The 27,865-nt window shown below is 35.7% G+C and overlaps 1 protein-coding gene across 1 annotated transcript in view; it reads left to right on the top strand.

Moving 5' to 3' along the window:
* MMP16 (matrix metallopeptidase 16) overlaps positions 1-27,865 on the top strand; it is a 179,920-nt gene that overhangs the window by 123,550 nt on the left and 28,505 nt on the right. Inside the window, exons 5-6 of the mRNA XM_074144867.1 lie at positions 6,608-6,769; positions 9,745-9,962. Of these exons, the coding sequence (XP_074000968.1) occupies positions 6,608-6,769; positions 9,745-9,962 (380 nt within the window). The remainder of the gene's footprint in view (positions 1-6,607; positions 6,770-9,744; positions 9,963-27,865) is intronic.

Raw genomic sequence — 27,865 nt, 5'->3', positions numbered from 1 at the left:
AGATTCAGCATAAGTGTAGTTTTGCTTAGTCTGTTAGGTTCACTGTCACAGCAGTGTTTCCTCAAAGCATGAAATGAAGCCATAAGCATTATGTCTGCAGAAGGAACACATGCCATCATATTTACACCTTTTTTGGGAAGCAGCAAGCTCTCATGTCTTCTTTACCTCCCCTAGGATCAGCCCCAGCTGCTTCACTTCTGTCCCTTTGGAGAAGTTGGTATTGATTCGCTAGTCAAAATAGTTTGTGAAATTTTTCAGTATTAGGGATTGAAACTGTGAGAAACAAAGTGGAAATATCCTTACATCCATGCTTTCTTAGAAAGAAAATTAACAATACATTAAGTAATTAATTCCACCCTGTTCAAGCAATTTACTAGAAAGTTGTAGAATGTACTTGGTAATAAATCTAAGTAGTAAGGCAGAAATTCTTACCTTTTGCATGTCCCTGCCTTCTAAAGTACAGGCTGATCTGTATTATAAAAGAACATGGGCTCCTTTCAAATATGTTAATTATCAGGCTCCTGACTTCTTCTAAATTATGCCCGCAATGCACAGAAACAGTACAATACTGCCAGGAAGGACATACGCACCTCTAAATTCACACAGCCTTCTGTGTCATCAACTATCACTGAGCCACCTGAAGACAGTCTTGCCCTATAGGAATATCCCCTTGTCAAATTTCAAGCAAGCAAGTTCAAATTTCACACTAAGCTGTTGATCTTTTTAAAATAGAATAGTTTTTCAAAAATACACGTGTGTGGGCGTAGGTATACTAAATTATACACAGAGTATATTAGTACATATTTGTATATAACAAACTGCCTGTACCTCCCCTTCTGTCTGCATGTATATATGTATCAGTAAGTCAACTTGCAAAGATTTTAGTGTATATCTTAGTATATGTAATAATAGAGTGAAAGAAACATTTTTATGGCATTCTCTTTTTTCACAATGGAAAAAAAGGCTAAATGTATAGAAATTTTATTGAAAAATCGTTGTTTAAAATACAGCGTGTACAAAATGTACTAAGTTCATGCAGAAAATGGGTATACTATACATGAGACATTTTTATTTAAAACCACAAAAATTTAGTTTTGCTCTTCATTTTTCAAAGCTACTGCACCATCTCAGCTCTATCTTTTAGCAAAACTTTCCAAAACAACAACCAAGCTACTAAATTTCAGTGCCAATGGCAGAAGTTTGAGATAATGTCAAGCAACTGTATATGATTTCTTAGACTGGAAAGTGCAGCAACTTTATTTGGGTAAGAGTATGCCTACGATTTATATTTAGGTCCACGTGTACCCTCTGTATAGGATATATATGCATATATGGTGCTTATGTAAGTGCATACATAATGTATATGCTCAATTCCGTTGTATTGCAATAATTTCAGAGACAGAAAGAATCTTCTTTTATCACTGACTGTTGAAATAACACATTCAAAATTGTGTCCTATTTGGAAGGAACAATAATAACGGAGATATAATTTTAAATTTTTTTCTTTCTGTGTGCTATGTAGAAAAAGAACCTTGCTCTAAAGTTTGCAGCATTTCAGCCAGTTGGGATTAGCATTGGTTTGATGAGTCAATGGTACAAATTAACAGAATAATGAAAATGCAAATTTTAAATACATTGGACACAAGTTCACGCATAGCGCATGTAATATTTCCTGATGAACTGTAAGCTTGACTTTGAGGTACTGTCTTGTTGATAGTAGGGCTGTAATCGAAGTCTTTCTTGTACAGATTTAAATTTCAGATTCATATGGATTTAATCTGAAATCATCTATCTGCATCACACGAAAAATGAAGTAGAATAATCTTTGGAAGAAACCGTGTATGTCTATGTAGAAAACTTTTTTATGGTTTTCCAGTTTGTTTGTCATTTGGAATTCAGTTTTTAGATTTTTTGTTATTGTCTGGGTGGGAAAGTCTTCAAAATTGAGGTTACATGGCATTTAAATGATGAACAACTCTTGAGTTCACAATGTGTTGAAGTGGTTACTGTTTACGTGGCGAGGTGTCAGTTAGTGCTGCGTTAAAAAGATGACTTGCTAAGCCATTAGGCTACTGCTTTTATAAATTAAGCTCACATACCATTTAAACCAGGAATGAGTATCTTCAGAACTAGGGTTTCTTAATAGCTTGCTGTGGACAAACATATTAGCTTTGTTTATCTGTAGACATGAAAAATAGTGTATATATTAGCTACAGGGAAAGGCTTCTCCATACACCATGCTCCACAGTGCTGGCTGTTGAATAGTTGATATATTAATACATATTTATATTCTGGAGTTTGGGCAGTGATTGTGAAGTCAGGCAGATTTAGTGCCTAAAATAGTTTATAGCCTCAGAGAAAAGTGTCAGTGTAAAAATAATCATTTTGTCTTAGTTCTTTACATACAGTATTTTTTTTTTCCTTGTGAAATTAAACTTGAGATAAAATAAGAAAAACCGTCACAATCTTTTTGAACTTATATCCATTGTTTTCCAAATCTCCATGCTAATGGGGAACACACAACCAAAGATGCAGAAGTTACGGACTTGTGAAATATATTTTCTGATATTTCTCTAGTAATCTACAGATAAATATAACATGTAACTGAGACTATCACAATGAATATTTAGCATCATATGTCCTGCAGTGGTGACTTTTAGTTTAAAAGTCATCATAATCATATGTAGTTTAACTCCGTTACTCATAACTTGTTAAAGTTTTGCAGTGGTGCTTCATTTTGCCAAGTCGACTGAAATATATTTTCCTACTTGGGTAATGTATATTGAAATATAGAATCATTTGGGACTCTCTTCTTCAATAGCGGGCACTGAAAATGTTAAAATAATTATGTCCAATGCTATAACAAAGCTAGCCTGAGCTGGTATGAGTGTTCACTTGCCTTTACGTTCCTTCATTGTACTCTGACCACTGGCCAAGGACCTGGAGTTGGCCTACTGTCAGCCTTGCCGTCGCAAGTAACCTTCTGTGCAGTCTGGAGTGAAAGAGCGAGCACTCAGGGTTATCCTTCTGCACTCTCAGTAGCTAGTTACAGTAACACTGAGACGCTCAAGGCAAGTCTGCTCCCGAAAGCAAAGAGGGACTGAGTAATTGTTGCCTAATTGGAGGAATCTAATTATATGCCAGGGAAAAAGGATGGAAACTAAGACAGTAGTAAGTCCTACCTGCGTTAGTCTCAGACAACACATCTTGAACTGGTTTAAAACCTCAGTTTCGACTGCACTAAGTTATTTGGGTCAGTTTAAATTCAGGATGCCCTGGAGACAATCATGACTCTTGATGGAAATTGTTATGAATAATGGGGCTATTTGACTATAAGTAGAAAATATGTTCCCTGTTAAATCAGTGTCACCCCGGGCAAGAATATTATTCCCCCAGCTTTTTCCTGTGACCTTCTCCCTTCCCCCCCTTGCCCATTTGCTCCAAGGGCTGCTCTATCTTTACCGCATTTAATAGCTCCCCTGATGGCCACAAGTTGCCTTGCAGGAGGTGGAAATTGCTTTTGATGGTCCTTCTGCCTTTTTAACTTTTGGACTTAGGCTTTGACTAAGTCCAGAGGGGCAGTCAGATGATTTATATATGTGGATATATATATTACTTTTTTTACGTAATCATCCCTATCCAAAAGACAAAGGGAGAAAGACATACTAAAAACCAGCCACTGCCTGCATAATATCTGTTCTCTGTCATAGTCCCACTGTCATTTAGAAGTACTACTTTGGAAATGCTCTACCATATGCTCATTATCTGTGATCCCAGAAGGAAGATATGCCAGTATATGACAGTGTGTTTTATTTATTCCCTCGTTACTGTGTAATTCACACCCCTTCAAGGTCAACATGCAACAAAATATGGAAATTGCTGGAGATCTTTATGGGGACTCAATCAGGACTTATAAACAAAGGATGTATTGATACTTCATGCATTGCATAACTGGCACAAATAGAGAGAAGCAGTACTCTTCCAAGACTATTTATTAACTGTGGTTTCTTGAAATTTTAGATATTGTAACAAGTTCACTTCCCAGACCTCCTATCTCAAACAGCAGAGGTTGAGTACCACATGTAAAACACTCTGGTCTACTGCTACTGACCAGCCTAATAACAGTGGTAGAATCAAGTACTATTGATTTAAAACTATTTGAAAATGGTTCAGTAAATAGTGTGGTCAACTCATTAGCACTATTATTAATATAGGACCTAGACTGGTTAATATTCTTAATTATGTTGTAGGAATCACAGGTCTAGGAGGCAAAATTCCTTTCACAGGGTCTGAAAAGAAAAATAAAGTTGCATCTTAAATATGTGAGTTAATGCCAAGCAAAGAAATATTTCATTCTAATAAACCTGGGTTAGAACTCTGACTTTCATAAAACGCAGAAAAGGATTGAAAAATAATGTGAGACATGTCATGGTACAATCGTTGTAGTACAGTAACATCTTCTTCCTTCATGTCTTTCCATCTTAAGCCTATAATTTTTTAAAATTATATTAATTATTCCATCATGAGTGCAGAATGAAAACCTTTCTGGAGTTGTTCCAGTGCATCACTTCCAGTGCTGAGGTTAGCTACAGAAGCTGTGGGTTATTCATATGAGATAATGTCAAGATCAGCTTTGACTGCATATAGAAGGGCAGATTCAGATATCAAAAGCATTCGTCACTGGGACAGTCAAGCTTATCAAACCTGTTACAACAGCACATTGAGAATCTGCTTTACTATAAAAAGAACTGCATCCAAGAAAAAATATTGTAATGAAAATATTTCATCTGGAAACCACATAATTATAAATGATAGGATAAACTCTTCTCATTTCTGAAAGCACATTATGTCACATTAATTTTTGAAAGACATGATTTTTCTGCAGTTACGCCGAATAAAAGAGCAAGAGCATTTAGTTTTCATATTTCTGGGTTAAGAATCAGAAAGACATGAAAAGACACTGTCAAGTAAGAACATAGTTTTAGTTGTGACTGTTTCCATGCTTTCAATCAAACATTTATTTTAAAAACATCAGCATGGCTAGAAGACATCTACTGCCAAGTGTTTCCCCTTTCATATGTACTTGGGACAAAGTTTATTTCTCTGTGTCAACAAGAGAAAATACTTGAAAAATTGAAATGCTGCCAACTACATCCTCAAAGTTCTGTAACTATATATATATGTGTGTAAAACTTTTTTTCTAAAATCATTTTTTTAATATTATTACTATTAATATTATAGTAGTTCTTAGAATTCCAGATCAAGTGCCAGCAGTGGACAATAACTGTCTACCCGCAAAGAATTTACAGAATATAGAATAAGAGTTAGTGTTGAGCATTTTCTTGTTCCAATATACAACTGTCTATTAAGCCACAGTATAGGCCTTTCATTATTTATACTGCTCTTTCAACAAGAAACTACCTGCTGTAGGTGGCACCTGTTTCACTTGAGTCCAGCCATCTAAAAGTTAGAAGTTCAGCATAGCCTGCTGATCTAGAATACTTCGCTTGTCAGTGGGATGGGAACACGCTTCTGGAGGATGATTCATCCCATCCCTAGGTGGTGAAAATAAGCAATATCCTGGATGTGACCCTCTCCAAGAGTCTGCAGTCTTTCTGCTGATGGAAAACAATTTTCCAAAGTCTCATTATATGATAGATTGACTACAGATAGAATCTGCACAAAAGACTCATAGAAAGATATGCTCAACTAAGTCTTAGATAAATAAAAATAGGCAAAATTAATACCATAGCAGTCCAGCTCTGAAATTTTTATAGAATTAATCCCATTGACTTTGATTTGTGTTTGCTTCACAGAGTGCCATAATTCTACCACCAAAACTTCTAGTTGTGTCCAATACCTTGTAATAAAAAGTTAAAAGATGATTTTTAGAAGGGAATAACAAAAAAAAGCTAAATCAGTCTGTGACATGAGTGTGTTATTTTATTTTTTAGACCTAAAAAAAAAAAAAGTTCAAATACTTATGTAAGCAACTACACTTAAAAGGGGATTACACAACAAAATAAATAAGGGCATCCTATTTTGAAAAGGATAGCACAACACTCATATTTTCCTCATTAGGATTTCAGTTATGGCAATTCAGAAATGGACAACATCTACAAATAATCAGCAGGAGTCTGATTACAAGCACTTGGATGACTAAGTTCCCTGTGGGGTTTGTCCTAAATAGGTAGTCCTCAGTTTGTGAGGTTTCCCACACACAGCAAGGATATTTTCCTTCTGGAACTATGTCTTGATGCAAGCATTTTTAGTCAGGTTCAATACAACATCAACTTCAAGTCAGAAATTGCACACAAACCTAGACATGGTTTGACACTTGAACCCTATCTAACTATGTGCATCAGTTAAAAAAGATTATGTTTATGGTGTCTGTGAGAGTATCATATATTATATGTAACAATAATGGTTTCCTTGTTTAAAAAGAGGGAAAGCTGCTTTTGCTACCACATTATGCTTATGATTCATTATTAAGCATTACCTTTTAAAACTCAAATTTAGTAAAAATGCCTTTCAAGTGCAGAGTCCTCCACTGTTATTTCTGTTACTATGCTTATGGGTGTTTTTTTCCCCTTTCTTCTCTTCATAGGAAATGATCTGTTTCTAGTTGCAGTGCATGAACTGGGACATGCTCTGGGCTTGGAGCATTCTAATGATCCCACTGCAATCATGGCTCCATTTTACCAGTATATGGAAACTGATAACTTCAAACTACCTAATGATGATTTACAGGGCATCCAGAAGATATACGGTATGTCATACTCTAATTAAGCAACATAAGTTTTTTGCTTTAGAATACATTTGAGGTCCTCCTGTCCATGCCACGTCTCCAAAAGAGTTTGTTAGTGCAGACTCTGTCAGTTGTTATGTCACTTCTTGTGAGTAGGCCAACGATTTTTGATGAAGCTCTTTTACTTTGTTTCTCAGTGTTCACAACTTGCATTCAAATTTGCACTCAACTGGAATAGTAATTTTAAATGTTTTAAAAATCCATAAAGAAAATATCTGCAAAAGGATCCCCAACTTTGAAAATATTAAGAAATGTAAGCCTTAATTTAAGTTTAACCATAATGAGCTTATTTCCACAGTAGTCCAAGCTTGTGTAATTAGATGAATTGATTGCTTCTGATTTTATCAGTTAAAATACTGAACAGTTCCCTGGTTGTACAAAATTTGTGGTCCCAGAAAAACCCTTTCTTGTGATAAATATAGCAAATTGATCTCAAGAGAATGTTATTACAAGCCCAAGATTTTGAATTACCTTGGGGGAAAAAGGCCCACTTTAAAGAACGTTTGTTTAGGTTTTTTGTGGCCTCATATAAAAGACACGTGATATAAATAAATTCTGCAGGAATTTAATTCAATCTGACAAGGCAAGGTAATTCAAAAGTAAAAAAAAAAAAAACAAACCAAAAAAAAACCGGCAAAAAAGCGCCAAAACAATAACATTATGATTATGGGTTGAATGTGACACTAACTCCTGTTTCACTGTTTCTTACATTTCCAAAGATGTGGTTTTGTTCTTGGTTTTAAAGACTTTGATTCTGTCAGTATCTGTTAAATAGTCTGGATTTTTCTTTAAAAAGGTATTTTCTCTCCTACAGTGAAAACATTGTGGTATCTATATATTAATGCTATGTATCCAGTACATATCATTTGGAATTGCATGGCTTAATATTCCCCAATTAATTTTGTATTGCATTCAATTTTGTACTCACAATTACTTTCAATTTAAAAATTTGTTAGGTTTATATTGAAAATTATCAGGGCCATTCCTTGTTTATCTTTACTCCTAGAAAGGACAACTATGATCGTGTAGAATTACTCTACTGCTAAATAGAACTATGCAGCCTCCATAGTGTTTTTTATATTAACAAACTTTTTTAAATATTATGTTAACAAGCACTGATATATATTTTCATAAAGCATAAATAGCAATTTAAAAATGATTGGCTGATCAAGTTTTGTTTCGTCGTTTTTTTTCATGTGTGATTAGCTGGAAGAAAGGTTGTTTCTCATGACCTCATAAGTTGGTAGTCTAGACTTAAGGGCTAGACAAGAATACTTTGCTGAAAACTAACTGCTAAGCTCTAACAGCTGTGGGCTATGCATTAAGAGAAATGTGTTACCCCTGGGAAGTAATATCTGACATCACCACCAAATGGCATATGAAAACTTTGGTTTGGGGTTAAAAACTTTCCAACATGAGCTACTGCAAACTGATTTCTTTGCTCCTTTTAAAATCAAGAAGTGATCTGGAATCATGTGCCTCAATAAAAATGTCAGAACTATTAAAATAATTACTTTGGTCTGCAGTATTCCTTGAAACACCATTATTAACTGTAAATTATAAATGTCACAAGCCTTAAAACTGTGAATGAAATAAATGTCTTATTAAATTGTATGACAACCATTTGGTGAGTTTAATATTTCCTTACGTAGTCCATCTTGTTCTTTAAAAAGTATACTTTCTTTGAAAAAGTATCAGAAATTCAAATGCCATTTTTGCAGTTTTAGAGTTGTATTACTATTCCAAAGTTTTTCTGAAGCAGTTCATGCAAATTATACTTATTTTTTAGAGACAAAATTGATTATGTATTTAAATGATTTGGAGAGAGGCCTAAAGAAAATGAGCAAAATTAAAGTGTTCATCTTGTTTCCAGAAATCTTACTGATACAACTGAAACTTTTTATCTTTTTGTACATGAAAAATATTAGTTAACCTAGTAATACATGTAGAAAGCAAAAGGCATTTTCAGTACACCCATTGCAAGTCATTGAGTATGCCATTAGGGTTATGAATAGCATCTGTATGGGATGGCCATTTGGCTTTCATGTTGAGAAATTATGAGTGGGAAAGTTATTTTACCTGTCATCAAAGTCTATATATTATGACAGAAAATGTATTTGGAAGAAGAAAAATATTTTAAAACTGCTGTACAGAGTTTCAGTTTTTCACTAGTTCTTTTTAACCCATTTATCCTCAGAACAATTCCTTTAATTGCCAGCTATCTGGCTTTGTAAGACTCTCTGGAAAATAAAAATTAAAACAAGCAATTAATTTCAGTCTATTGAAGAAAACGTGAATTAAGGATTTTGTTCATATGGATGCCTAGGATTTGAAGTCCAGTTTCAAGAGCCCCTATACATATAGCAAGGGGCACTCGGAAAAGCTGGGAATGTCCTGTCACTAATGCGCATGACATTATATGGCCTACAAATTCGGTCAGCAGGAAATATCAAGTATGCTACATATATACATACGTGAATTGACGAGTGGAGGTTAAAATATGGGTTAAAAATCCATTGGCTGCTGATGATCTTATTAGGAACAGGTTTGGGTTTTTTTTCTTTTATTTTTTACAATAGACAATGATTCTGTTTTAACAGTTCTTACTCAGTTGGTAAAGTATGTGCTATGAATTACTTCTCATCTGAAATGATGGTGCGCTATGTATCCTTTGCAGCTTTTATTGGAACCTAGTTCCAATAATGAAGAAAGATTCTGGATAGTGAAAAGTAGTTATTTTCTTCATTTGTACCTTGATTTTACGTTAGTCATTCTTTACACCCTTTAACAACACGGAAAAGGTATATTAGGTCACTTTTTCCATTCCCCTTCCACTGTAGGATTTGCACTACTTGCAGCAGATTTTTGTTGTGTATTGCTTCTTCGAGTGCCACTGGTGGGCATGTAAATTACATCCTGCTGCTATATTTTTAAAGGTCCACCTGACAGGATCCCACCACCAACAAGACCTCTGCCAACAGTGCCCCCACATCGTTCAGTCCCTCCAGCAGACCCGCGGAAGAATGACAGGCAACCTAAACCTCCCCGGCCACCCACTGGTGACAAACCTTCTTATCCCGGAGCCAAGCCTAACATCTGTGATGGGAACTTCAACACTCTGGCTATTCTTCGCCGGGAAATGTTTGTTTTCAAGGTAGGAGGCTGTGAATTTTTCAATGTTACATCAAATATCTACGTTTCTCTCTTTTTTTGTTTTAAAGCAAACTCTCATTCATCATGACTCCACTTTCCCAGCCTGCTCACAGTTAGAGAGTTCAAGAAAGAAATTAAAAAATAAACATACACATAGCTTAAACTTCTAGCAGAGGAGGGCTGTAATGTTCTATTTTGGGAAAATACCCATGTCAGCAGACACTGTAATGCCTTAAAATGTAAGGGTAAATAAATGCTGCATGTTATGGAGAGATAAAAAGTGTAAATCAACTCATGAATAATAGGAATGTTTTTGTTGGGAATAGAGCCACGTCGAGACATACAGTAGATACTGTCTCTTCAACGCTTTTTTTTTTTTTTTTTTTTTCCATGGAGGTATAATTTTAACTTTACAGTTAGATCTGTCATTTACAAAGGAAGTTTGTCATTGTGTTGTGGTTGCATTGAAACCACAATATCTAAGTGAAGGTCTTTGCCACAAAAGTCTTATTGCAAATGTGTCATTGTTTATTTCCATTCATCTCCTTGCTCTGAGCTGAAAATGCGTATATACAACAAATCGAACTAAACAAACTGAACTGAAAGGCAAGCTTTTGATAGAAGGACTAAGACTCATGGGCATCAAGCCATCTTAGGAGAATGATCTGCAGTATGGTTTACAGAAGGCATTGAATGTTGAAGAATAATTACAGAATCATTATTATTCAGTCTCTTAAATCTTATACCAATTTGCTGACAGGTAGTGCTGTGAAAATGTTCCAGAAAAAAGCAACAGGATAATTTATTATTTTGAACAACTGGTGTGTCAAATTTGCTTAAGCAATAGGAAGTGTGGGATCTTTGTTTTGTAAATATATGATATGATTCTTTTTAACTTCAATATTATAGGTAGAGAAGAAGGGTCTTTCACAGGAATAGATAACAGTTTTCCCTTCAGCAATAGTGTAAGTACACAAGAGCGCAATGAATTTGTCCCAAAACACAAAGTTCCCAGTTCAATGGCTTTTGTTGACCTTTCTGATAGGACCCATTTCTCCTGTATATGTTTTCTTTTTATGTGATCTCTCGCTCCAAATAAATCTTATTAGCAGGCTTTCATTTTCTTTAGCATACCTGAAAAAATATGTACAAATACTTTTACATGAAGTCATCCAAAATTATTGAGCTACCTTCACAACCCGATGGGCAGGAAGTATTTTTCCCATAAACAGCTAAGGATTTGTCCCACCCTGGGGCTGTCAGCCCTTTCCATTTGAATAGACGGTCTGTCTTCAAACACTGGGAGGTCCTGAACCATCAGTCTTTTTATGACTAAAACTCAAAGGTTAAGAAAGAATCTAATTTTCTAACTTGACATTAAACAGGATATTAAAATACCTACTTCAATCTCATGTTATCCACCTCAAGAGCAATAGAACATATTCTCATTTATTTTAGACATAAATCAACAAATAGTGAAATGCTATCCCACTAATACAAAATTTCCTGTCTACCCAAGTCTGTGTTCCTGGATAAATAGATTCACCACCCTTACTAATCACTCTCACCTATTCTGATTAAAAATACAGATTAAGTTTTCTCCAAAAATGTTTACTGCTTACTGGCTTAACACTACATATTTACTATACAGTTTGTATGCTTACTAGTGTGCAAACTGCATTTATGTTCCAAAATTAAAACTCCATTCATGATCCACACTGTAATGAGGGAACATGGTAAAACTTTGTCAGTGAAAAATGATCAGTAACAGAGTGTTTACAGATTTCATGCTTAGAGTACGACCCTCTAAAATGAAGTTGCTGCAATCATAAAAGCAATGTGTTGGGAAGGGAAGAAAGAGATGACATTTGTGCGGATTAATTTCTTTAAGGGTCCCACGGTTCCCTTTTATTCTCCTCAGGGTACTTGAAAGCACGGCAAGGCATGACTTGGGTTAGCATGCTAAGCAGTGGTGTTTACTTAAGCATACAAATCTTGACTTTGTAGTCTGAGTGCCTTTGAATGCTTGAGTTAGCAGGCCTTAACTTTCTGTTTTGTACATTAATTCACTAATGAAGATTTTTGTCTGCTAAAGGAGTTGCACTACCTGTTTGATGTTCTTTTTCTTTGTATGGGGAAAGGTGTTTTTTTGTGTATGGGGAGGAGTACGAAAGGAGCAGGAAAGGGGAGAAGGAATTAGAAAAGTTAGGAGTGGTTAGTTATTTTCAATTTACTTTGCAGAATCTCAGGGGGGAAGATTATAAGGGAAAGCTCAGCACATCAGACTGTGGCAGGAGCAGGGCAGGAATTAGTTCTGAGAAGGTATAAACGGGAATAAGGACTAAATTCGGGGAAAGCATTCAGCAATGGAGAAGCAAAGCTGGAGGTTCTGGGGAAAGACCAAACGGACACAATGGAAAAAACAAACCTCTTTGCCCCTTAATGCTAGTACAAGGATAGACTGGGAAGTCATGAGTGATAGGCTGAGAGCCAAGTACAGAGAGGTGGAGAAGAGGAGGGGATTGATGGCAGTACTGTACCAGGTGGAAACAATTAAAGAAGAATTATGACCTTTATTGGAAGAATTATTCCTGGATAGTTCCCAGATGAGTTAAATTAATAAAGCTGGAGGCTAATCAAATGATATCCTTTTCTTTCTTTGTCTTTATCCACCGGTCTGTAATGATTGTGTAGTGGCAGATTTTATTGCCTTCTGAATGGCATGTATGCCAGGTACCAATTTCAAATTGAAAATAGCCGCTTTTTTATCTCATGGGCAAGTCTCAAGCTCAGGAGCTCAATTTGTTTAAATAATCCTTGAAATTGCTTGGGAACTTAGCCACAGAGTTGAAGAATGTGAGCCTTTTTGAATTATTAAATTATAATTTAAATAGAAAACTGAAGCACAAAAGATAACAGTTTGAGATGCACTGTGGATTTTCATGGTAGATAAAAATACTAATTTTAAGAAGATTGTTTTCTTTTGGCTGTTGAACTATTAGGTACACTTAAGAGTATCAGAATATAAGAAACAATTTCTATGTTCAGTCAAACTGATGAGCTTTGTCTGTGGTTTTAAGACTATCAGGCATTCTCAAATGGATATATCCAAAGCAGAACTGAACAACAGTAAACTTAAAGGGAAAATGGAATTTATACTTATCCATCCCTTTTTATTGATTTTGCCATCACGTCAACACAGTAAAAATACTAGCAACACTTGATAAAAATTCTAGGGCTATAAAAATGAAATAAAGAGGAACTGTTCTTGATTTAGCATGAACAGAAACAGAAAAGTAAAACAATCAACTTATTAAATATTTCCCAAAGATCACTAAATAAAATTAGAATTTTGGTGATCAATTGCTTTGGTAGAAATTATTGGATTTTAAGGAAAACAAAATTATTTTTCATCAAATATACATAGATTACTGACATATAAATGTATTGTCCCAAAAGGACTTCTTCCTGAATTATTTAAATTAGATGCTCTTAAAATGCCCCTGCTAGCTGTAAGGCTTGGGAACACAGTATGCTATAGAAGAAAAATATTAGTTAAAATCAATGCATTGTAACTATTGGTTTCAGTTTTCATCAACTGATAGTTTAAAGTGTATGAAGTTTGTATTAACTGAATTCAGTTCTTAAATTACTATTATTTAACACATACTTGAACTGGTATAAACAACCATTGGGACAGAAGAATTTCTATGCCAAAACACGAGTGCCAAGTTTTTATCTTGAGATTCCAGTTAGCTTCTGTATTTATGCTGAATGCAATTAGTATTTAGCTGTCACTCTCATTTCCAATCTTTTCTCCAGCTATTTTCTCCCTCTGTTTAGTTAGAACTCCCCTGGGACACAGAAAATGGCTGAAAATGGAGAAAAACAAATTGGTCTTCCTTTTCTGGGAAAGCTATGCAGAGTGGTGTGACACTGTCTGCCTTTAATGGAAAACCCCCTCAGCCATTGTATATAGCAATATGTGGTATCTGACGATCCTGTTTTTTCCTTAAAGCCTCCTGAGAGTACCTCTAGGGCGACTGCGCCATGTAAAGGAACTCCACTGTCTGAGGTCACCAGAAAAGATTCATTAGTGAAGAAGTTTACAGCATGTTATTTCCACTTTCTTCCTGTGTTCTGTGCAATTCACACTTGTCTTCTGTAGCAAAACAGTTTTGGAGGTAACCTAGGATGTCCTATCTTTTACACGGTTAAAAAAAAAGGTTGAAGGGAGACAATGGTTGTAAAGAATGTATTGTCTTTCAAAGGATGCAGATCAAGTAACACTGGTTGCTTATTCTGTTATTTCTGAGGCGTGTATAGCTTGTGATTGACTCTACGTGCTGATTGTTCCTTGGCAACAAAATTACCTCCAGCTCTGCTTCAACAGTCTGCATTACTGATGTTAATATCCTTTTTCTTTATGTCCTTTTCAGTTTCACAGATTTTAACAAAATCCTTAGTTTTTTGAACAGGTTACATCTAGAAAAGAAGGCACTAAATGTGCGGAACTTGTCCTACGTAATTAGTAAGTTAGAGGGACAGGTCACTGCTTTTTGGTTATGTGACACAAGTTTTTGCTTCACAGAAGAACATCTCATATAGGTTGCACCTGCCCTTTTTTTTTTTTTAATGCTAAATCCTTAAGAAACAAAGGAATGGATCCTATATAATCTATAATGCTTTTAGCATTCAGGTTGGAAAAGTTAGCTCACTCCTTGGAGAAGCCTTTTAACCACTGTTGTATCTGAGGGTGTTTGCTGAAATGCAGTGTAAGTATAAGAGAAAGAAACTTGTCCATCAGAATAATAGCGTTTACAGCTGAGAGAGATGTCTTTTGAAATGTTAACATTACAGATGGCAGAATATGGAACCAATTTTAGGGAGGCCTTAACAGGCTGTGTTTTACTATTTTATAGTAATTTCTCCACAACTCGCAGAAATTTGTTTTCTGACTGTTCATCTGCTAAGAACCATTGTAAAAACATTTATGACATACCAAACAAGCCAAGCCAATTAGGCTGTCATTACCCCTTGGCATTAGTTTAGACTGCAGTTGCTTTTATATATAACTATATGGAAGTCATTTAATATGCCTTTCAGAATTGTGTATTTATATAGAGTATGCTGTTAAACACAAAAGGAAAAAAAAAAACTGTTTCTTGATGTGTGGTAAACACATGAGGAATTTTTAAAGCATTTTAGCATTGGCTATTTAATCATAACTGGTAGGTCTAGTAAAAAATCTGTGACGTGGAGGGAAAATACTACTAATAAAAAGTAGAGACAAAGAAACAGCTACAGTATGAGACTTGACTCCACTGTATTTGAACACAGACATTTTTTTCAAAGCTCTTATGGTCTGTTTGTGTAGCTGGTTTTTGTCGTGTGATGCTGTGGGTGTCTGGGCTGTCAGTTGCAGCCTGGGAAAGTTCAGCAGAGGATGCTATGGAAGTAGAGACTTTGGGATCTGAGAGGGAAAACCACTTAACATCTGAGCTTTAAAAGACTAGGACGTCAGAAATAGCTAAGTCTGCAGAGAGTGGACTCCTTTCCCTGTACTTTTTATATCATTATGTTAGGAAGAACAATCTGGTGGAATTTGCCATTTTTGAACTCATAAGGGAGCAGGACTGCTTTAATTCAGGTTATATGTTGAAAAGGAAGGAGAAAAGCAGCAAAAACTCATTGGGGACTTTAGTGTATCACAGTAGACCAAGCCCATTGGAAATGTACAGGATGGATGTTTTGGGGCACAAAAAACAAATTGCAGGATGTCAAGAAGGAAAAAAGCAGGAACACGCTGGAATACTAAAAAGTCATAGCTTATATATTCTTGATAAATGGATACTTTCACTGACAAATTTAAAAACATTTTTCCAAATGTTACCTAAACCTTTCAGTGTGCTTCTACAGCTAGGGAAGGGTTTTAGCTAACACATTTCACAGGTTTAAAATGGAAAACACAGTCTATTCATCACTGTATGGAAAGCAAGTAGTATATTCCGTCCAGCTGCAGAGGAATTTAGACAAGAATGTAATCACCTGGGCAGTAATTGTACCAGAGTAGTTCAATTAAAAATCCTTCTACCCTCTCACCTTTTAAAAAATTGTCTTGGACTTTATTACATAGTTTTATGTCCATTCAAAAGATGTCAACCCAGTCATAGCTATATTTATTATCTAGCACCTATTAACCTACAGGTATTTTTGTACACATATAAACATTATGTATAGAAAGTTCTAACTAATCATAACTATATTGTTAGGGCTTTGTTTACAAGAGCATCAGTGTAATGGACATACATATTATTGAAACTTGTAAGCAACTTGAACTGATTAACAATCTGTACTAACTGGCTAATAAAATTCCTATTACTCATGTACTAGCCCATTAAAAAGTATAACCTTAGCAGGCTGCGTGACTCAGTATCTTCAGCAAGGCTTTAGATTTGTCAGAAGAGAGAGTACTATATTTTTCCAGAAGGCTATGTTTTCATTGGCAAACAATGTGGTGTAAAAGGATTTGATCAGTAGCAGAGCAGATGGTACTCAGCTCCTCTCATGTCCATCATATGTGCTTTGCTTTTAATTAGATACAGTCTGTCCTCTGAGGCCAAACAGCTCCACTGTACCATGTGGTTCAGATTTTTCTGAAGGGCAGCTATCCCTTAGACACTGGTATCTTTGACTGTGGACCCCTTGAGAGTGTACCACACAAGCGTTTCATCTAATGCAAGTGGTGTTTCCGTCTTGTTAATGTGTAATTGCTCACACCATCTTGACCCAGATAAACCCTCACATGCAAAACACATATTACTATTTCTCCTCATACCATTTTTTGCATGACATGATGGTACTTGTGGCTTCACTACCTCCGTACTGCAAGTTTGAATGATGTGCATTGCAATACAGTCCACAGAGAAGAGGTAAACTTAACAGATGTGCTGAGACATCACCTTGACTTTACAGACTAATATCCTTCTCAATTTTCTTTTCCCTGGGAGAAAAACAAGGCAGAATGCCTTGTTTAAATTCAATTTCAGCACATAAAAAACCTTTTTCATTGACAACCCTTACAGATTAAACACTGGAACACATTATCCAAGGAGGTTGTGGAGCAATCTTTGGAGATACTCAAAAGCTGACTGGACATAGACCTGGTCAGCTGTCTGTAGCTGACTGCTTTAAGCAAAGGAGGGGGTTGGATCTCCAGAGGTGCCTTCCAACCTCAACCCTTATGTGATTTTGCTCAGCAATTGAAATATGAACACTAAAAAAGCATAGCCTCCCAAAATGTTTCTGTATTACCTGTTTTTCTCACTTTCCTCCAAAGGAGGGATCGAGTATTTCTTCATACTCTCCCAAAACCTCCAGAGGTCGCTTCCAACCTCAGCCATTCTGTGTTTCTTTCAATCCACTGAAATGTGACTGTTTCACCCACTCATTTGCCAGTAGCATTTGATCCATCATCTCTTTTTGGGATATGGTTCTCACAGGCAATAGCTAGTGAGATTTGGTCATGAGATTGTTTTGTGACTTAGGTATTCAGCTCAGAAGAGACCTGGCAGAGGAGATCGGGGTGTGTGGCTGCTGCTTGCAAAGAACTAACAAGGGGACTGCAGGGGAAGGAATGTCCAACCTTTCCAGCTGTGTGAGACAGATCCTCTTATGTCTCCTTCCCCTGTCTCAGCTTTCAGGGGAAATCAGCCTCCTTTCTAGGGTCAGGCTCCGGGCTAAAGCACTTTATTCAAAGGCTGACCTGGTCCTGTCTCTGTGAGACTCTCACCACCTCATGATGAACGGTTAATACCCACAAAGTGCACTCCCTACCCCAGAGTCCTCACAGTTTACAAAGAGATACTTCAGACTCTTCAAGAGTTTTCGCAATGGGGTGGACAAATTGAGTTTAACAGAAATACTCAAGTACTTGTGTGAACACATATACAAATGTGATGGCAGGATTGGGGACGTTTGTAAAGGTTTGTACAGTTAAATGTGAATCTTTACAAATTCTTATTTCTGATTTAGTTTTAATGTAATAAATACTGAAAAATTTGAGACTAAGTAGTTGTAAATCATAGGCGAAAATTCCAAGCACCAGTCATTCTTTAGAAGCATTTTTTGTCCGGGTTTTGGTTCAGTTTTTTGTTTTTTAATAGAGTTGAACTGGTGGAATCTGAAGATCTCTGTTGCTGTCTTTAAGCAAAAGGATAGTGTGGGTCAAATTTTTATGTATTCTTAGGAAAGGACTTGTAACAACACTGAATAAAAAACAGAATCATGACTTTTTCTTGATCCAAAAAAAGATAAAATCCAAAGGAGCTTTCAACATATGATAGTATTTAGAATTGCTATTTTTCTTAGTCATTGAATATAACTGTTCCGTTTTTCTTCACATATATAAAAAAATTGTTCTGAAATCTAGTTGACTATTAATTTAATTGTGCTTTCAATCAGAACAAGTTTTACATACTCTCAAATGCAACAATTATAATTCTGCATAGCACAAATAAATGAAAGACATAACAAATACAGATAAACAAATGCATGTGAAAGACTTTGATCTAGCAGATTTACTTCTTACGAATACCTGAAGCATAGGCAGAGAATCTCAACGGGGAAAATATATGCACATAAGCCCTTAGTGGGCATAATCACTTAAGTAAAGACTAATGATGTGACTTAAATTTGAAAGATCAAATCCTGATTTTTTTCCCCTCACAGTTACAATATTTCATGCTGCAGTCAGAGAATCCTGTGACCCTATTACTTTTTCACTTACTTTACTACAACAAAAATGACTAACAAGAATCTTTAACTGAATACTAGGGTTGAAAAGGTATTCAGTTTTGTAGAACTTGCCTGTTTTCACAGACTCAATGTTTGAGTGAACTGATTAAAAATATTTCTTTGGCAAGAGAATAGAAAAAAGCACTATTGACAAAAAATAATTGCAAAACCTCACAGCAAGGAATAATCTAAAATTACATGGAGGCATATCTTCAATGTTGTACCACCAGCAAGTGTTATCTTGTAATATTAACAATACATTTTAATTGGGACTACATCCTAATGGAACCAAAGGGAGTGATTGCAGAAACACTTAAAGCACAAAGCTTAATTAAAATTTCTTGTTGTACAAAATTGTGGCCTTTCGACTAATTTAGGTAAACATTTTGTGAAACTATTGGAATGGCTTGTAATGTAAGCTTTTTCAAGCAGTAGTATTGATCAGTCTTGGAAATACTTGTGATATCTTGATTTACAGCTAAAACTTTGTATTCCAGAAGTATTTGTATATTTTTAATTTCTTCATTTCTTTTTTTTTTTCCTTTTCAAGGCGTTGAGGGTCCACAGTGCAGAAATTTAGCAGGCATTTAAATGAAAAGAAACTAATCTCATTTGTTCCTCTGAATTAGCTGTTTCCTATGCAAAACAATGCACTACTAAACAGCTGAGGTCTTAATTGTTTAACAACATTATTATTAAATCTATTATTAGAACAACATCCATGTTTATTTTTTCAAAAAATCAGTGAAACACTATTCACACTATTGAAAATCTATTGAAAAATACCAGAAAGTTACAATAGATATTTATTTTAGTTCTATATTTTCTTGGTTTTTATAAGCTGTAGCTTGAATATTTTTTTTTAAGTGGTGCATTCCTTGCGTACTGAGTGAAAACTCGTCCCATTTGAAAGTAATGGGAAAAAAATCCATTGACTGTAACAGATCAAAGATTTCACTCAGAATTAAGTACCTTGACATGATAGAGAGACTATCTATTTTGAGTAATACGTATTAGGTAAAATAACACAAGAAACATCAGATTAGCTTGTAATATCAAACATACGAAATTAAAAACTGTTTTCCAATAGAAAATCAAATTTGATTATACTACTTGTCCAGTCTGTAAATCAAAATGGGGATCATTTTAATTAATGATGTGACATATCTGTCCAGTGAAAATATCTTCACTGAGGAGAATACTTTGTATTAGATCAAAGATTATACTTGATAATGACAGAGTTGAACCCTTTCCCGTTCTCCCTAACAGTTCACCAGTATTTCTCCTCAATTTTATCACAACGGAGCCTTTGCTGATGTTTTGGAGTGATGTCTGACCAGCCCTTTATAACACCCACGGTCATTTACTGCTTCAAATTGTGCATTCACAGCTAATCTCTAATCAGATGTAATTTATGATATTGCGTATTCATATAGAAATTCCTTCACTTTCTTCATGCTCTGATCCCTGTATCTGAGTGACAGAGACAGTGAGCAAAGACAGTCCTAATATCTACTGTTTTCTTATTTGTGTTGTCATCACAGATGTCACTGTTGGCTGCCCTTTGCTGGATATACCACTCTTAATGGCCTCTTTTTCTCTTTGGCCATTGCTGTCAACCTCAAAGCTGAGTCACTCCAAAAATATTGCTGTTCACCCACTGATTACAGTGGGAGCTTCTACAGTCTTTTTGTAATCCTACCACTTCCATGGGGGAGAATGTTTCCTCGGCCTTGCCCCATGCCACTCAAAGCTAGACCTGGTACCCAGATTTTTTTATTTTTGTTGTCAGCACAATTTCAGAGATCACAAGCATTAAACTGAGATTAAACAGCATATATTAGTGTCTTAGCTTGCAGCAACTTCAATCCAAAATAGCCCCAATACACTCAATTACAGAGTTTCTTACGATGCGTCTTCCCCTATTTTCATATGTTATCATCTTATTAGAGTACATTGCTTAATCCATAACCTAAACAACAGGAAAGACTGAGTTATCAGAGAGATAACAAACGTAAATATCAGAGTTACCAATACAGCTGTTTTCATATGTTGTACTTGTGTGTGTGTGTGTATGACCATGTACATTGAGCTTTCAATTGGCTTATGCTACGTCCTCACCCACTGACATCCATCTTTCTTTATAACTTGTAATGCTACTGTTCTATTAGTAACATTTCATCCAGTGTTCACTATTCTTTAAATGTTTTTTTTTCTTCTTACTTTCCTGTGAGTGCTTTGCTATTATTAGTCATAGAGTTGTAGAATCATAGAATAGTTTGGATTGGAAGGGACCTTCAAAGATCACCTAGTCCAACCCCCCCTGCCATGGGCAGGGCATATGGAGAGAGACACAGATGTCTATGAATTTATGGGTACAACAGAAATATGAAAAGACAGGTGATGTAGTGATAAGTCATATAAATATTAACATAAATACATCACAATTCATTTGGAGTAAAAAGATCACTGCTTAAAGGAAATGAAAACTGTATGACATCTAGGAAAAATGTTTGGAGTACTAATTTCTATTTCTACAATATCAAGAATAGATTTTTCATAGTTGGTTTTGGCTAATCTTGGTGGATATAGTTTGTTACTCCCTCGTCTTCACAAGCTTTTGGCCAAAGAGAGTGAATGATAATGACTCATATTGCATTTCTACGGTGATAAGAGACTTAGAAGCTTCCTGTAGCTGGAAATTATGCTAAATGATCTCCTAGACATCCATAGTTCACAAGCCACAGGCTATTCATATAGGTGAACATTATTTTTTAGTGAGTGAATCCTTCTGTGCTCTATTTGGAGTTTTACAGTCTTCTTGGTTTGCCAGTGGTATCTGGCTGGGTTAAAGAAAATAGAAACAAGTATTTATGGCTTTGGCTTAATCACAATATCTCCATTTTATTTCTTTCACTGTTTTCCCTGCCTAAAACCAGACATTTTGATGAAGCAGGTCATACCTTCTCTTGGATTGTCAGTAACTAAACTAAGACAATAGCCTCCATTCCATCTGGATTTAATCCCTATGTTTTGGGGGTAAAAATAAAGAAAAGGAGTTGATTGCTCTCCTCTGGCCTTTTTGATTTTCAGGGAGTGCCCGAGTCATTATGAAGAACCTGATGACTCAGACATATTTGTAGTAGTTGTTAAAATAGTCTGCTCACCCCTCAAGCAGATGGTGAAGTATCATATTACAAGTGATAAAGTGATAAGAGCAGACAAGTAGAGAAAACACAATTATTCTGATTTCATTCGAACAGTTGGTCTGACAAAGATAAGTCTGTCCTGGACCATTTTCACATATTTGTATGTCTACTCCTTACAAATGTGGAGTCAACAATTTCAGACTGGTGAGAAATAGATAGAGTATAATTCTTGAGGGAAGGGGGTGGTAAGTTACATAAAAAAATGTAGGCACACAACCCCAAATATTCCTTATTCTGTTCTCATGGACCAAGATGGATAACAAAAATGCATTACAAACAACTGTGGGGAAAAAAAAAAATCCTTAATTTTTCTGTAGAATCCTAGGTGGTACTCTTGCTTTTCTCCAGGAAGGAGATTTCTGTTCTAAAGGTCTGTGCTATTGTTGGTAAGGCAATATAGCATAGTGCTAGGGAATTCTGTGCAGCTGGCAAAAGAATCTTGAAAGTACTTTTATGCTGATATCTTGTTTATTTCTAGGGAATTGCACATGTTTTCAAATCCACTCGGCAATTTTATTAAAGGGAAAAAGGTAGTCCAAGATTCTTGATTCTTTTTTTCTTTTTTTTTAATGAAACAGTAAAAGAGGCTGTAAAAGGGTGGAAGAAGAGTGGAGAGTATGACATACAATATCAGCAATGACTCGGAGAATGAAAGTAGTTGTAAAATTAGTATTACTGAGCTTTCAAATAGAATAGAGGCTCACGTTTGTCAGATTTAAGCTAGCAAACTGTCGTGGAAAAGTATTGGTTATGTAGTCTCCCACGTAGTGCATCAAGAGGGGAATGTGTTAGTGAAACAGAAGTTCCAAGAAGTAGGTGCTGGCAAATGGAAACGGAGATTTCACTCATTTGAACACTGTATTCATCATATATCCCATTATATTTCCAGGAACCACGATCATGTGTGGACACAGTCTGTTTAAATGGAGGCCTCTCAGAAAACCAAACTTCATTCCAACTAGCTTTTACACTATTTGTAAAGAGACAAAGATAGCTACTGTAAAGCATACATCTTCACCTCATATTGCTATGCAACCACATATTAAACCTTTTCACCCTTTTTCATTGTTTAGCCCTTACTATATACTTGACTGTTTTCAAAGACAGATCTAACAAGAATCCCTTGTTTGAATAGTATTACATAGAGAGGCACGTGTATCAATGAAAATATACTTTTTGCATTTGAGTCATCATTGTTAGAATATTTGCACTTTAAATGTAACATATACCTCAGTAGAACACTTTTTTCTCAATGCCAGGAGAAATTTTTTCAGTTTTAATGAAGAAAATTAGTAATTTATTTATAATTAAAAATGCCCGATTTTCTTACCTTTCCGTGGTGCAGAAAGGACCATTGCTCCATGAACTCATGGAACTCATGAACTGTTAGACGAGCTCCCTATGAGTACAGGCAACAGAAATGGGTTCAAGAAAATTTACAGATGGTTTTGTACATTCAAAGGGGGTGTACACAATTGGGGAAAAAAACAGACAACTGCTCTGTAAAGGCCTAATATTCATCCTGTGGGTGGAGGGTTTTGTGCAGTACTTCATATGCATGTGCTGTTACCTACAGAGCATTAGAAGGAACGTGAGCATTCCAGAGATTCTTGGCTGCGAGCCTAGATTTGAGGTCTTTAGAGGTCTTTCTTGTGCCTCTTTTATGGCTGTCTTTTTCTTCATATTGGATCATCATCATGTGGCAGTGGGAACATTTTATAGAGTCTTTATAATTTTACTTATTTAGACAAAATCAGAATGAGTTGAAATGCTGAATTCAGTTAGAAATACAGAAACCCACTGAAAGGGAGATAGTTATTTTTTCCTTTTTTTTTTTTTTTTTTTAATCGAATGATCAGTTGGCAAAGATAAAGCATTGATGCCATGACTCTTATACCTGAGTTGTTACTGTTAATATGTTCTGGGACACATCAGAAAATCAATAGCACTGTGCAATATCATCTCCAGCTGCAGCATAGTGCAAGGTCTGTAGCTGTCAGACTTGTAATCTGAATTGGATTGGAACACTGGACAAGTTCTGATGTGGAAGATTTTCCAGGAAGAGCCAAGTGCTCTTGGAAGTATAGGATAGTGATATAGTATGTGGTAATCTTCCACATAAGGCCGAGATCAACTCATGGTGTTGTTCAGGGTATCTAAGAATGCTGAGTTTCAGGTATGATATAAGATCTAGTGTCACCCAGCCGCTGGTGGTAACCAAAGACTCTGTAGCACATTTTAAAAGTATTCTGCATAACATTTTTTCCTTGAACTATAGGTACTTACAGGTTTTGATTGCTTCAGATTAGTTTTGAAAGGTTAATGTATACAAAGAAAATAAATGGATGAATGCCATTGCTACTGCCTACACAGGAAAAATAGAGAGGACAGATGGATATGCATCAAAAAATTTATTAAAATCTCACATACAATTTGATAATGAAGAAATTATAAAATACATATTTGAGTAAGGCTGAAAGAATTAAAATAAAGTATATAATGACAATCATTTACTAATGAGAATGGAGCTGCAACAAAATGATGATATAATATTTCAAAATGAAATACTAACCAAATGTAAATCAAAGTGTTCTTAAATTAATTACTTCCACAGAACACCAAATACTTATAGCAGTCTTAAGAGATGTCTATTTTAGAATGAATTTGTTCATGTGCAGTAATTTAAATTTGTTAGTTTGAAATGTAGAAAAGATTTTTTTTTTTTTAAACTATTTTAATTTGCACTGGAAAGGGCAATTGCAATCATATGCCCTTTGCAGTGCAGATGAAAGTAAGTTAGTTAGTTACTGCACTCAGCTGAGCAGACAGGAAAGGGCCAGGATTTAAATCAAGACTTGTCTTCCAAAAGAGAACTATAGCCATGGTTGTGGATGCCTCTGCAAGTAGGCTGTGTTCACTACATTCATTTAAAGCGGTCATTTCTCAGGCAGTTGTCTCTGAATTATACCAAGGCTGTTTCCTTAAAAAAAAATAATTAAAAAAAAAATATTAATGGCCTCTTTGGGCATTTTTTTAAGCCTAAGATCTGTTTTTAAGAGCTGTTTTGCTTTGTGTGTGTGTGTATGTCTCCTACATTCAATATTCAAGGAAGCACACAGAGTATTTGGATGTACTAATAGTCAACCAAACAGATGTCCAAACCCATTTCTGCACAGCAAAAGACAAAACTGCATGAGGTACTTGGCTGAATATTTTGTTGTTGGTTTGTTGTTTTGGGGTTTTTTTGTTTTTTAAGAAGAGGTAACGTAAGTGCACAGTATCATGCACTTTTTTCATATTTGCCTTGTAATATGCAACATATTTAGCAAAATTTCAATGTATGATAGCTGAAATAAACTTCACAGTTATATTCTAAAAATATTAATAGTTTTGTATTCCTTTTATGTTGATGATTTTAGGCAAAATAAGACCTCTTTGAAATAGTTGAACAATGAATGTTGTCTTTCAAATGAGAAAAATATAGCAAGAAAGAGTGATTTGCAGCATCTAGTCTAAATATGAATGGGTATTTTTCAAAGCTTGTTGAAGAGCTGCTGAATTCTTGCATAGCTTGTTGCCAGGCATTCAATATTCCTCTTTGTGTATTGGCAATAAAATCAGGAATTCTTCAAATCTGCTACTGAACATGTAAGTGTTCTGAATATAAAAACAAACTTCTGAGTGGGGAGCAACGCTTTTGCCCTTTCTTAAATACACTAGTACAGGGGTGGCAGCAGCTCGGCTGAGGGGCTCAGCTTGTCCTGAGGGGGGGTCCATTGGAACCATCTGGAAGTGGCTGTGTCCGGCATGGGCCAGCCCCAGCCTCTCCTCACAGAGGCCACCCCACAGCCCCTGCTTGCTGGCACCTGGGCACCAACACCCCATACAAATGGCCAAAGTATGTATTAGAGGAAGAGTAAAAGAAGGAAGCTTACAGAGAAAAGAAATTCAATGATAAAATAAAGGAGGAGGAACTCAGCATCTTGGATCTAGCACTGTGCAGCGTTAGAAATGGGGAAACTGGCATACAGCTGGCAGTACTTTATTGAGGTTACTGCAAAAAGTCAGGAGAGTTTTTAAAGGGATTACCAATGTTTTGGCTAATCGACTATACTTTAGAATTTGATGTTGAATGTAAAGGAGGCATTTTTGCTCCAGTTTCAGTCATAGTTCCTCTTGTGACATCCTGTCGTCCTGGTGGTACATAAACCAGAATCAGACATCGGGTGAGCAAAAGTGCACATTACAATTTTCTTGTATATATAGCGTCCATGAAGGAGATCTATACAGCAGTTTATAAATAAGGGGGTATAAAAGGTTTCTCTTGTGAAGATACTCAGGGTCTATATGGAGTGCCATAGATCTTAGACTCCTTTGGGAAAAGAAATGTTACTTTTCATATTTTCCCTAATCTTTGCAATCTAATTGCTGGATTACTGTAGCTTTTTTTTAAAAAGTTAGCCATAGATTTCAGCATGAGCGATGAAAAGCAGTTTTGCACATATCTCAAATGAGCAAAAGAGGCTATTCAGGTCAACAGTTAGAACTAAGAATATGAAGCCAAGAAGGTAGATTTTAACATAAACAGAGCCATTGCTGACCTTGAATAAATCACTCTACATTACTTTACTTTGTCAGTTACGTAGAAAAACAGATAAGAACAGATACTAGGGAAAAATAAATGCTACTCCTTAGCAGAGATTTCCTAGATAAAATAAGATAATTTTTCTTTTTGAAAATGTATTTACACCAGTGAACTTTTCATGGAGTACTTCTCATAAAAAACAAATGGGAAAGTATACCAGTTTTTTACTCGCTCCTACTCTGAGTTACAGCAGTTAGTTCAGGGTGTTGGTTATCATTAACATGTTGTTAAAAAAAGAATAAGAACATAACGTGCAATGGCTTTAATTTGTCTGGAGGGGGGCTTCAGTGTCCGATTAGATGTCAATAATAAATGGTAATTAACAGTGGTTAATAAATTGCATCAAGGAAGTACCTTCCTTGTTTGGGAATGTAAGGAAACAACAGAACTAGCAATAGCATTTGATGATGGTTTTGCATCCCTTTGTTTTTAATCCAGTGAGTTGGTCTTATACCCAGTGAGGAGATGATCAGGAGGTTCAGGATCTCAACATAGGAGGTGCAGGTGCTGAGGTTTTCCTGATGCCCTGACTTCTCATAGTGGTTCTCAGACCACATTTTTACCGTATTACAACCATGCTGTTGTCTCAAATATATTAGGAGAGATGAATGGCTGCTAGAAGTTCAAGTCAATCTTCAATGCATTATACATTCATCTGTTAATGAACAGATAACAATCCTTTGTAGTTTTAAAGGAGCTTTGTTTGTTCTTAATGTGAATCAGCCTAATAATAAGCTGAGCTAAAGTATTCTCTGTGTGTATAGAATAGTCCATTCAGTTAATTGTTTCCTAAAATGGGCTAGATTGGTAGCATCCATTTAATGTCAGATTCCAGTCTCACTAGAGCCAATTGTTTTCTGCTGTGGAATTAAGTAGGAACTGAAATGGGGCTAATCTACAAGTTTCCTTGCAAATTCTATATTGAAAAAAAATGCAAAACAGAAAAGAAAGATAATTTGAGCAATCATTCTCATATCTGAATTGTGCTAATAGTTTTTCTACATTTAATTCCTCTGGACTGTAACTTCTTTTTCCAACTTCATGAAAACTATTTCACAGAAAGGTGCTCAAAAGCATTTTTTTTTTCCTATTCTGTGCAGTAGTGTCCTGTGAGTTAAATACTATAAATTCCAAATTTGGCATGTTGAAAATGGATGGTGTTAAAGAAATAGTGGAATTCCCCGCATGAGTAGCAACAAAGCCTTTAGTTGCACTTGCTGCAGGCCCCGTATTAGCGTCATTGAGATCCGCTGG

The sequence above is a fragment of the Numenius arquata genome, chromosome 3, assembly GCF_964106895.1.
Source record: "Numenius arquata chromosome 3, bNumArq3.hap1.1, whole genome shotgun sequence".
NCBI lineage: Eukaryota > Metazoa > Chordata > Aves > Charadriiformes > Scolopacidae > Numenius > Numenius arquata.
Note: the sequence above shows the minus strand (reverse complement) of the source record. Positions and strands in the feature narration are given on the sequence as shown.